Source organism: Psammomys obesus, unplaced genomic scaffold (assembly GCF_907164565.1).
Source record: "Psammomys obesus unplaced genomic scaffold, mPsaObe1.curated_primary_1811, whole genome shotgun sequence".
Classification (NCBI taxonomy): domain Eukaryota; kingdom Metazoa; phylum Chordata; class Mammalia; order Rodentia; family Muridae; genus Psammomys; species Psammomys obesus.
In genome coordinates, this window is record NW_026586383.1 from 8,522,242 (window position 1) to 8,534,629 (window position 12,388).

The window sequence follows — 12,388 nt, forward strand, 5'->3', positions numbered from 1 at the left end:
TAGAGCGCAGCGACCTACAACTAGACTGTTCGCGCGGGACACATGGACGGACGGACGCACAGACGGCCAGCGGGAATCCCCCGGACCATGGGCCGCCGCTGTTGCCTGGGGTGGGACTTCAGCACGCAGCAGGTAGGCGGGGGCGCGCGGTGGGAGCCTGGCGATGCCCTGCCAGCGAGACTCGTCCTTCCGGAAACCGTGGCTGCCTCCCCGCGGAGCCCCGTGGACACGTAGCGGGGGAAGTGTCTTGAGGGGTCCACGCGGCATCCGGGTTGCAGGGACACTCGGCGAAAATAGCAGAGCCCAGAGGCTGGCAAATGTGCGCGCGCATGCATAGCCTAGATCCGATCACAGCTGAGCACCTTTACTTAATTTTACTTATTATTATTTTATTTTATATTTTGAGACAGGGTCTCAACTTTGGTTGGCCTGGGCTCACTGTATAGACCAGGCTGGCCTTGACCTTACAGAGATCCATCTGCCTTTGCCTCCTAAGTGTTGGATTTAAAGGAGAGTGCCACCACACCAGGCACCTTTATTTTTTAAAAGCGAAATGGGCATAATATACAGATGGACTTTGTCTGTGTCCTGTACCCTGTGACCTCTCTTGGCTGGCACCAGCATGCCAGGGTCTGTGATTCCAGGACTGCTGGTCAGAGGTTGGTGTTCCCAGCAGAGAGAATTAAAACTTGCTTCCAAGCAGGCATGGGACACCCAGTGGGGTGTCAGCATCCATCTTGCGGAACAAGCACAAGGGCTGGGAAAGCCCTCTCCTCAGATGTGTGAAGAAAGGCAGAAGTTGCAGGTTCCTGAGGGGAACATCCCCTAGGACGAGACCTGTCTCACCATCCTCCCTGAGCTTGGGATGGCTGCATTAAGATGTCACTTATGGCTTGACCATGGCTGTGGATCTGGGGACAAGCCCTTGAGACAAGCCTCCTTGCCAAGCGCAGGACCATGGTCCATGGGGAGCAGATTCTTGTAGATGGGAGTTTCATCTGGATTTCCAATTCCATATTCCCCCCTAAATCCCCCAACAGAAGTCTTTAAGAATGCATCCTATGAAACTTAGGTTGTTATGGTTACAGTAATGCCCGTTAGCCTTTGTCCCTGTGCCGAACCTTGACTGAAGTTAGAAGCCCCTCGTGCATGGTGGAGGCTGAGAAAATTCTGTACACGGTTTTCGTAAATGTCTTCCAGGTTAAAGTTGTTGCTATTGATGCCGAGCTGAGCATCTTCTATGAGGACAGTGTGCATTTTGACAGAGACCTACCTGAATTTGGGTATGTACCTGGTGTGCGTCTGTGGGCAGGTGGTGTGAGAGCCTCCCTAAACCACCTTCATTTATCAGCTATACTGTTCTGACTTAACCCAGCTGCAAGAGAGGTGGTCCGTGTAGACCTCTGAGCATCTTCTGTCGCTGTCATCGTCATCATCATCATCATCATCATCATCATTTTATGTGTATGGGTGTTTGCTTGCATGTCTGTGCACCACCTGTTTGCCTGGTGCCTGGAAGGCCAGAAGAGGACATCAGATCCCCTGTAACTGGGGTTACAGGCAGTTGTAAGCCACCATAGAGGGCCAGGAATCAAACCTAGATCCTCTGGAAGAGCAGCTGGTTTGCTCTTAACCCCTGAGCTGTGTCTTTCCAGCCCCAGATACTCTTTTCTTTACATACAGAGAGTGATTTATTCCCCTATTCCTTCCCAGTTCAATGCATTCATTCACTCATAGAGTTGAAATCTGTTTTTACCAGGCACTGTAATGGGTGTAGATTTTGATGGTTGTACTTGGCCACCCTCTGTTACTAATGAGAGAGCACCATAGAGCCAGGCTGTGGTGGCTCACACCTTTAATCCCAGTACTCAAGAGGCAGAGGCAGGTGGATCTCTGAGAGTTTGAGGCCAGCCTGGTCTACAAAGAGAGTTCCAGGGCACTCAGGGATACACAGAGAAACTGTCTCAAAAAGAAAGAAAGCATGCCACAGGCTGGAGAAGCTAGAAGGAAAGCTGTTCACATCAGCTCATGCCTCTGGCCAGAGTCCAGAGAGCACATCTACTGTCGGCCCTGTTTTTCTTAGCAGTCCTTTTGACACATGGCCTGTGCGCATGTATGTACACTAGTGTGTAGCTTCCCTCCTCCGTACCCCTTTTTGAAACAGGGTCTCATGTACCACACTGTGCGGCTGGAGATAACCCTAACCCCTAATGCTCTGCCTTACTTCCTAAATGCTGGGGCACCACATCTGGGTTTGTTGTTTTTTGAGACAAAGGCTCACTTTGTATCCCAGGCTGGCCCCAGTTCACAGTCCTCCTGTGTCAGCCTTCTGAGTGTAGGGATACAGGAGTGCGCTACCACACTTGGCTGCTGGGTTTTTTTTTTTTTTTTTAATTATTATTATTATTTTTTTGTCCTGGAGACCAGAGAGGGCTTTGTCCGTGTTAAACACTTGGTATATCACGGAACTTTACCGTCAGCCTCTTTTGTATGAAGTCACCTGCTTGTTGCGGCTGTAGTGGTTCACACCCATGATCTCAGCACTCAGGACCGAGTTCCAGGCCAGCCTGAGCCATGGTGGAAGACTCTTGGGGTTGGGAGATGGGGTGACCAGTGTTCAGTCCCTAGGCCCAACCCAGCCTTCTGGGCAAGGCTTTCTCTTCTGAGAATCTGCCTTCTAGGAAATGCTTCCTCAGAGCTGGAGAGACAGCCCAGCAGTTAACAGCAGTGACTGCTCATCCAGAGGACATGGGTTCAGGTCCAGCACCCACATAGTGGCTCACAACCATCTATGACTCCAGTTCTAGGGGTATCTTATGGCTTGTTGTGACTGCCAAGAGTACTAGGTACAGTCGTGGTACAGAGACAGACACATAGGCAAAACACCCATATAGATAAAATGAAAACTGAAAAAAAAAAAAAAGCTAAAGCTGTCCAGTTTCATATGAAAAAAGACTCCTGCCTTCAGGGGGTATTGTCCTTCAGCTGGAGGCTTCTACCACAGGGCCAGCTCCTCAGAGCTCAGGGCTCCATCCCACATACCTGTTCTCCCTGCAGAACTCAGGGCGGTGTCCATGTACACAAGGACAGGCTGACGGTCACCTCTCCGGTCCTGATGTGGGTCCAGGTAAGCATAGGGAGGCTCCCTTCCCTCTCCTGTGTTTAGCCTGTGCTGCTGCTGGGCCCACAGTGGCAGTTCACGGGATCATCCACTGAGACTGTTTAACTCTGGTCAGAGGAAGTCAGAGTGGTTCCTGGGGCAGGCCAGCCCGAGCTGGCACCTGTATTTGTCTGAGAAGACTCAGAAAGACTCCCAGGTACCAGAGCCACAAAGGTTGGCAAGTTTTATTTGTTTGTTTGTTTATTTATTATTTGTTTGTTTGTTTGGTTTGGTTTTTCAAGAGAGGGTTTCTCTGTGTATCCCTGGCTGTCCTGGAACTCGCTCTGTATACCAGGCTGGCATTGAACTCGGACATATGCTTGCCTCTGCCTCCCAAGTGCTGGATCAAAGGCAGGTGCCACCACTGCCCAGTTCACCTGTTTATTTTTTAAAGATGGGACCTCATAGCCCAGAGTAGTCTCGAACTCATTGTGTGCTTCTCCTATCTTTATCTTTAAGTGTTGCAGGGGGGTAGCTGCACGTCCAGGGGTATGTTCCTAGGGCTTCCTGCATGCTAGGAAAGCACTCCACCAACTGATCTGTACCCCAGCCCATGCCACCTTTAAAAACACACATAGCCAGGCTTTCCCGGCTCTGCCATCATCCAGGCGTGGCCCCTGGGTTTTAGTGTCTTACTGTTTGTCCCCACAGCGTGGTCACTCAGAATGGTGTCTTATAATCAGCTAGTCAGGCCAAGATCAACCCCAAGCTATTCCTGCCTGCTTAGGACCGCTCACCCTGACCCACCAGTGGCCAGAGCTGGCGACCCATGGGAGGGCCCTTTTAGCATAGACAGACATGATAGGTCTGGGTTGCCTCATGCTGGTGGCACCAACATCCTTGAACTTGAAAGCCAGCAAAGGCAGCACCTAGTGTGTCTGCCAAAAGCCTTTCTCCATCTTCCCATACCTATTTAACACTATCTCCTGTACTGTTTCTGTTTAAGAAACAGACCAGTGTGAGCTCTGTTTTGCTGCCTGACCATGTGTCCAGCACTGGGGCAGTGGAGTTAAGGATGGATTCTAACCAGATGGGTTAGCTGAAATGTACTTCAGAAGCCTGAGCCAGCCCCAGGGTGGTATCCAGAGGCAAGGGCCATTGTCAAGAGGTCCCAGAGATTAAATTAAGGGCTGTGTCGGGTGGGTGGGTGGAGAGCCAGGGGCTCTGTGTGGAGGCAGGATGGTCACTGAGCTGTGGCAGCCTCTGGGCTGTACTTCTAAGGTTTCCAGTCCTTTGCCCTCCCGTGAGGTTTGGCAAGCAGCCTTGTCAGGGCCAGGAGTGATCTTGGCATGAGTGCACTTCCCAGGCTTGGACAAAACTGACCTTAAGAGACACAAGTTGTGATGAGTCTGAAACTCTTGCCATCTGTCTGTCTGTCCCCATGAAATATATACATATTGAGACAGGTTCTCATGTATTCTGGGTTGACTTGAGATACTGTGTAGCCGAGGGTGACCTTGGACTTTGCTCCTCCTGCCCTTAACTCCCAGGTACTAAGTTAATAAGTGTGTGCCACCACGCTTGGTTTTATGCAGCTGTGGGGGTAGAACCCACGGCTCTAGGTATGGCATCCCCGATCATCCGGCCATGAGGTCTTAGGCAGAAATGTCAGACTCTACTGGATACTGCCACCCGTTCTGCCCACTGCTAGAAAAAAGATCCAACCAGACCGAGAGCATTAAGTAGACACTCGAAGGCTCTGGCTCCGCTCGCTGCTCCTGTGTGCAGAGTCTGGACCTGGGGCCCTCCTGATAACAGCCTGGGCTGGCTGGCCCTTCTCTGTTGTTCTCAGGTCAGAGCATTCAGATGTGCAGTAGAAATGCATGTGAAGGAAAAATAGACAATTTGAACTGTTTGCTTTGTTTCTTCCCCGGTGCTTAGAAGATGTCAAAGTAGAGATGGAAATCCTGAGGATTAATGGTTTAGGATTTCATTTCTTTCTTTCTTTTTTTTTTTTTTTTGAGACAGGGTTTCTCTGTGTAGCCTTGGCTATCCTGGACTTGCTTTGTTGACCAGGCTGGCCTTGAACTCACAGAGGATCCTACTGCCTCTTCCTCCCAAGCACTGGGACTAAAGGCGTGGGCTGCCACCACCCGAGTTGGTTTCATTTCTTTAACATTCATTTAGCCTGAATAGCCATGGTGGTGCACACCTGGAATCCCAGCACTTCAGAGGTGGAGGCAGAAAAGTCAGGAGTTCAAGGTCACCGCTAGTTATTGAGAGCTCAGCGAGAAGGTCCTTGTGCTCTCAGATCTCCAGCAAAACCAGCAATGTTAAGCACACAGGATTGTCTTTCCGATGGGAAAGATGAAAAACCTGTTCTTCCATCCAGAAAGCTGAGAGTTGGAAGCGATTAACAGCCTGGTGATCTGTGTTATTGTTGGGCCAGGCCGTGTCAAGCTCCTACAACCAGGGCCATGGGTTGCTAGTAATGTAAACGACTTTTATAGCCAGAGGCTCCCCCAAGTTCCCACAACCAGACCGAGGTAGCCAATAGCCCAAATGACCTCTGTGCTGTCTATATGACTGAGACCAGGCCAGACCTTTCCGCCCTTAAGTTAGTACATGTATCTCCGTCCTGGGAGAAATGACATGTGCCCTGAGTTGAGTTTCAATGTACTCACACTTCCTTGTGCACTGGGGATTGTATTACATCAGGAAACCTAAACATCCCCCCGCCCCCATTACACTGGGCTTAAATATATTGGGAATAAACCACTGGTTATTAGACTCACCGAAGTCTGATCCAGGTTGGCCAAGACAATCTGCACCAGGCTTTTATTCTCATCTCCCCAATGGGTTTGCTTCCCATCCTGGATACCTTCAGGGATCCTTACTTGGCTACATAGTGAGTTGGGGCCAGCCTGGACTGCCTGAGACCTCTCAAAAAAACAAAAAATGAGCTGAAGAGGTGACTCAGTGCCTGAGAGGGTATGCTGCTGCTCTTCCAGGGGCCTGCGTTTAGTTTCCAGCCGTTTGTAACTCCAGCCCCAGGGGATCTAATGGCTTCCTCTGGCCTCCTTGTGCCCGCACACACAGGGCACACACTCACACAGATACATATCCACACACATACATAAAAACAAACGTTTAGAGCAGACAGACAAAAATGTACGTCCAGCCAAGGTGACCCTTTCTTTTGAGGCCTGCTTGTTTAGTCAGTTATCCCAACACTTACAGATCCTGTGTTGAGACCTCCTCTCTGCAGAGCCGTGGGCATTTCTCTGCTCAGGCTTGTGCTTCGAGGACTCAGTGCTTCTGTGGAGTCACGGTAGATTCTGTTCTTCTCAGGCTCTGGACCTGATCCTGGAGAAGATGAAGGCTTCCGGCTTCGACTTCTCTCAAGTTCTAGCCTTATCTGGAGCAGGCCAGGTTTGTCAACAGCAGCTCCATCTGCCCTGGGAACTTAGCTTTCTCAGCAGCCCACTGTGGCTGCTGAGCTGATGGCTTCCCATGGAGTAAGCCAGCCTTCCTTCCTTCCTTTTTTCCTTCCGTTCTTCCTTCTTTCCTTCCTTCCTTCTTTTCTTTTTTCTTCTCTTCTGCTCTTTTCTTTTCTTTTCTTTTCTTTTCTTTTCTTTTCTTTTCTTTTCTTTGAGATAGGGTTTCTCTATGTAGCCCTGGCAGGTTGGCCTTGAACTTGAGTATGGATCTCTTAGTAGTGATAGCACCTCCAGCTCTTTCACCTTAGGAGCTGTATGGCTGGCCTCCTTGCAAAAGAATCTGAGATGATAAAGTATTATATAAAATAGGACATTTAATTAGGCTTGGTGGTGTAGGCCTGTAATCCCAGCTAATTGCTGAGCTGAAGCAAAAGGATTGCAAGTTTAATGCCTGCCTGGACCACAGGTGAGTTTGAGGCTAGCGTGAGCAAGTTAGTGAGACCCTGTCTCAAACAGAGGGCTAGGGGTATAATTCAGTGGTTGAGCACTTTCCTAGCATACAGGAGACTGAACATTTACTCCCCAGTACTCAACAGACAGATGCATAGTAAATAGGACAGTTGGCAGGGAACTATGTACAGGCCCGTGAAGGGATGGAGGAAGCAGTAGCTACAGATTTATTACGGCTGTTTGGTGGCACGAAAATTTCTTTCTAGTTCCTGGAAGACAAACAGTTAAGCTATATTACTAACAATGAGAGCAGTTTTGTGTGTTTTTTATTTTTAAGTGTATGAGTATGTGTGTGTCCATATGTGTGTGTGAGTATGTGAGTATGTATGTGTGTGTAGGTTTGTGCACATGAAGGCAGGTGCCCTTGGAGGCCAGAAGAGGATGTTGGTTCCCTTGGAGCCAGTTACAGGGAGTTGTGAGACCCCCTGGTGTGGTTGTTGGGAACAGAACTTGGGTTCATCTGCTGAAGCGGCAAGCTCTCTTAACCACTGAGCCATCCCTCCAGCTCTGAATAGTTTTAGTGGAAAGTTGAGGAAGTATTCCTACTGTCAAGAGTGTCAACGAGCCTGAGTGTGTGCCAGGCACTGTGCTGAGATCCTCGGGAATCCCAGTGGTGATTCTGAGCTGGTGAGGTGCTCAGGGCACACCCAGCTCTGCCACTTGGACTCCTGAACTGAGTCCAGATCATCCACACACCAGGGCCTCCAGATCGTTACCTGCCATAGGGTCACTGTGACTGTTACATGCATAGAGCACTGCCTGGAACATGAATAACTCTCTTAAATTTTAGCTACTTCCTTTTTCAAATAAAAAAATATTTAGTGTATAGTGAGTTTGTGGCATTGTGCCAGGGCATTTGTGCGTACAGCCTCTGGGAGTTGGTTCCGTTCTTCCATGTGGACATCAGGCATCAGACTCAGGTAGCAGACTTGGCAGCAGGTGCCCAGCTCGTTCTCCGGCTTGTCCCCTCAGCCTGGAGCACCATGCTGCCACTCCTGTCCCTGCTCCCAATAGGAACATCCACTGACCAGGTTGTCTGTGTTCTCATGACTGCAGCTCCACAGGTTTGTGTGTGAGTGGGTGCGTATATACATGTCTGCTCATCTTTCCAGCCCTCCAGATTTATTATTTATTTTCTGTGTATGAGTGTTTTGTCTGCATGTATGTCTGTGTACCACATGCATGCCTGGTGCCTGCAGAGGCCAGAAGAGGAAGTCAGATTCTCTGGAACTGTAATTACAGATGGTTGTGAGCCACCATGTGATTGCTGGGAGTTGAACCCAGGCCCTCTGGAAGAGCAGCCAGTGCCCTTGACCACTGAGGTATCTCGCCAGCTCCCCAGATGGTTTTCTTAATGTGGGTTCTGAGGATCTGAGCTCGGGGCGTTGTGATTGTAAGACAGGCACTTTAATGACTGGGCTGGCTCCTGAGGCCTCTTCAGGGTTTTGTACTTGCACTGTTGTGTCTTTCCTTCAATTACCCCATTGTCATGGATGGCAGGGTCAATAATAACCTTTGATCTTGGTGCCCACTGTGTCTGTGACATGAACAGATGGCACGAGTCAGCCTCAGGTAATACTGTAGGTGATGTTTGGAATATTAGTACAGTTTGATAAAAGATACCAAAATGCAGTCTGATAAGTCCCAAGTCCTTCCTCCAGGCTTCGAGGGGATAGGATGGAATTCCTTCTCATTCCATGAATGTGAGAACCAAGTATCATAAAGGCATCTAATGATCAAAGTGTCACGTCACTGAGCTAAGTGACAGAGGTGGTGGAGACAGGCTTGGAGACTGTCTTTTTGGCTTGAGATATGGATCTGCCTATGCGGGAGTGTGGCTCCGGGACATGGTGCCTGAGCATGTGCTTGCATTCCCCTCAACAGCAACACGGAAGCGTTTACTGGAAGGCTGGAGCCAGCCGGACACTGTCAAGCCTGTCACCTTCTCTCCCATTACATCAGCAGCTGCAGGTGAAGATGTTTTGGGAATCTAATAAACTTCAATGCTGGGACCCCTGTGTCCTGTGAACCCCGTGGTCCAGGGCTTCTCTGCATTGTCATGAGTGTGAAGGCAGCATTGATAGTAGCTCAGTGAGCATGGTCTGTCTGCCCACCTGCCAGGCTGAAGTGTCCTTGGGGTTGTCCAGACCCCCTCATTAGTGAGCCCCTTCCTTCACAGAACAGCTGTGGGATCCTTGGTGATGCTGGGAGGTATGTTTCCAATTTCCCCTTTTTTTCTATGTTTCCAAAGCCTCAGCTAAACCTGCACTTTGATGCCATGTTGCCGGCTGCCTGTCTCCTGCAGCCTGACTTTCGTATGTGCCCTTACAGAGATTATCCAACCTCAGGCTTTCTGGAGATTTCATTGACCCCCACAGATGGCCTGTTCACAGGGTCTTCCTGATTGAGGGCAGTGTGATCCACCAGGCCCAGGGTTGCCTGTAGTCAGTGGTGGAATGGAAGCCTGAACCTCTACCATTCCTTCCAGGCCTGCTTCTCCGTTAGCGACTGCCCCGTGTGGATGGATTCCAGTACCACGGCCCAGTGTCGCCGGCTGGAGGCTGCTGTGGGTGGAGCCCGGGCTCTCAGCTGCCTCACGGGGTCACGGGCCTATGAGGTAGGCAACCTGCCAGGATGGGGCTCTGGGAGAATATAGTGGGCGCCCAGCCTCTGGGGCAGAGATGGTCTGAAGTGATGCTAGTGTCGGCCGTGAAGCTGGCTTGGAGCGTGCTAGCCCTGGGTTCTGGTTCAGGCACCCTTCTCTCTCTGTATTTAGCAGGCAATGTCCTTGTGTGCAGTCCAGCGACTGGGGTGTAAACACAGCTACACCCCTCACTGGAGCTCCGTGTGTGAGGGGGGAGTTGTGCAGACTCATGGTCTGTAACCTCATGAGAGCAAGCAGGACTTTGGTTTGAGGCAGTTTTGAAGCAGAAAGGAGAGAGAGACCAAAAGACCCTTAGTGTGGGGCCTCAAGGACTATAGCTATTGTTCCAGAGCTTGTTGTGATTGGCTGTCTTGGGTCATGTGACTGTGGAGGGCTACAGATGGCTCTGCAGGTCAGAGTGCATGCTGTGCTTGCAAAGGTTCAGTTCCCAGGGCATCAGGTGACTAACAGCTGCGTGTAACCCCCCCCCCTCCCAACACACACACTCTAGGGTATTGGACACCCTCCTCTGGCCACCATGGGCCTCCATGTGAACATGCACACACACACACACACACACACACACACACACACACACACACACACGCATACATTTTCTTTCCTTTTGTGAGGAAGGCACATACAAGCCTCCCTCATAAAGTAAAAATTAAGGCAAAAAAAAAAAATCATAAGCCCGGTTAGAACACTAGGAATGAGGTCTCCACAAGAAGATTACCTGAGCCCCACTTGTGGTTCTCAGGGAGCTGGGAAGAGCTGGCTAAGAGCACTGGCACCCTTGCAGAGACCTGGGTTCAGTTCCTACATGACAGCTCATACCCCCCTGTAGCTCCAGTTCCAGGGTGATCTGATGCTGTCTCCTGATCTCTGTAGGTTCCTGCTCACATGTGACACACACACAGTCACAGACGTGTACACATTAACAAAATGAGTAAGTAGCATTTTTAAGGACAGTTATCATGAGCCACCATGCGGGTGCTGGGAACTGAACCTGGGACCTTTGGAAGCACAGCCAGTACTCTTAACTGCTGAGCCACCTCTCCACCTCTCCAGCCCCTAAGGGCAGTCATTTTAACGGCTGTTCACAGAGCTGATGGATGCATAGGAAGCCTTACCAGGAAGCTGAAGTTACAGCCTTGCCCATGGGTGCAGGGGGATTGCTGACTGTCCAAGAGCTCATTACCAAGCACTCAGGACTCAAAGGCTAAAATACACCGTCTTTTACACAGTGTTCAGCTGGTAACAGGCATTTCTAGACACGGGGCTTGTCCAAAGCTGCTCGTGTTCTGTACCGTATCCAGACCCACTCTGCTGACCTCACTTTATGATTATTCTGTGTAGCATCCGGGTTCCTAAGAATCTGTGCTCTTTTACTCCCCCAGCGTTTTACGGGGAACCAGATAGCGAAGCTTTCCCAGCAGGACCCTGAGGCCTATTCGCACTGTGAGGTAAGTGATCCTTCACATTCCGTCAAGACCACAGTTGAACCCTTTTTGTCACACTCGCTTGAACGCAGGCATGTTTAACATGATAGGCATTGGTGAATGTCTTTGATGAGTAGGTGTTACGTGGTTCAGAGAGGGGCTGCTGAGGTGGCTCAGAGGGTTCAGTTGCTTGCCTCCAAGCCTGAAGAACCCGAGTGTCAGCCCCAGGACAGGGTGGAAGGAGAGAACTAACTTGTGAAAGTTGCTCCCTGACCTCCACACAAGTACTCTGGCATCTGTGCGCCTCTCTCATGAGATAAATAAACATAGTGAAGCATGTTAAAAATGAAGGCAACGATGTGTGTCTTTCCTAATGTTAGGTACACAAAGGGCACGGTGCTCCAGTTGTCTCCAGTAGTCAGCACAGCAGCCCGTAGCCAGGAGCCGCACCACACAGCCGAGGCCTGCTTTAGGCTCTCCTGTCTGGATTTGTGGAAACACTGGGATAGTTGCACAACCATGAAATTGACTAGGATGCTCTTCCTTTCTCCTTCCCTTCTTTAATTCCTTTCCTATTATTTTTTTTATTTGTGTGTATGGGTATATGTGTGGAGGTCAGAGGACGCCTCATGGGAGTTGGTTCTCTCCTTATGCCACACGGGACCCAGAGAGGGAACTCACCTTGTCTGTGTTGTCTTGTCTAGGTGGCAAGTGCCCTAACCTGCTGGCCCGCCTTCCTTAACTTTTCTCTCTTCCTTTTTCTTTCTGGCACCAGGGTTTAACTATGTAGTGCAGGCTAGCCTGGAGTGCTTGGCCCTCCTGCTCAGATTCCTGAGTGCTGGATTACAGGTGTGTCCCACCATGCTTAGCTTCTGGTTGTCGTTAACTTTCTTCTTGTGACAAAAGAACAGATAAAAGTAACTTAGAGAAAAGAGAGTTTTAGCTAGGCAGTAATGGCATGCTCCTTAATCCCAGCACTGGGGAGGGCGTGGGGCACCAGTCAAGGGTCAACAGAGAACGTCTTGGAGCCTCACTCCCACAACAAGCTACTCAGTGTGCTTTTTGTACATGTTTGGCAAATTCATAAGTTATAAATATTTTTAAATTATTTATTTACTTTTATTTTATATATATTAGTGTAAAGATGTCAGATCTCTGAAGTTACAGACAGTTGTGAGCTGCCATGTGGGTGCTGGGAATTGAACCCAGGTCCTTTGGAAGAGCAGGCAGTGCTCTTTACCACTGAGCCATC

General features: G+C 49.9%; 1 protein-coding gene across 5 annotated transcripts in view; it reads left to right on the plus strand.

Moving 5' to 3' along the window:
* The window catches only part of Xylb (xylulokinase), a 33,851-nt gene continuing 21,463 nt past the window's right edge, over positions 1 to 12,388 (plus strand). For 2 of the 5 annotated variants that reach the window (XM_055601569.1, XM_055601570.1), the window contains exons 1-7: positions 1 to 132; positions 1,201 to 1,283; positions 3,058 to 3,127; positions 6,452 to 6,532; positions 8,935 to 9,021; positions 9,539 to 9,667; positions 11,095 to 11,160. In XM_055601569.1, the coding sequence (XP_055457544.1) occupies positions 43 to 132; positions 1,201 to 1,283; positions 3,058 to 3,127; positions 6,452 to 6,532; positions 8,935 to 9,021; positions 9,539 to 9,667; positions 11,095 to 11,160 (606 nt within the window). In that variant the 5' untranslated portion in view covers positions 1 to 42. Of the gene's footprint in view, positions 133 to 1,200; positions 1,284 to 3,057; positions 3,128 to 6,451; positions 6,533 to 8,292; positions 8,373 to 8,934; positions 9,022 to 9,538; positions 9,668 to 11,094; positions 11,161 to 12,388 lie in introns of those variants that run through there. The other 3 variants (XM_055601573.1, XM_055601571.1, XM_055601574.1) reach the window with 3 other exon arrangements.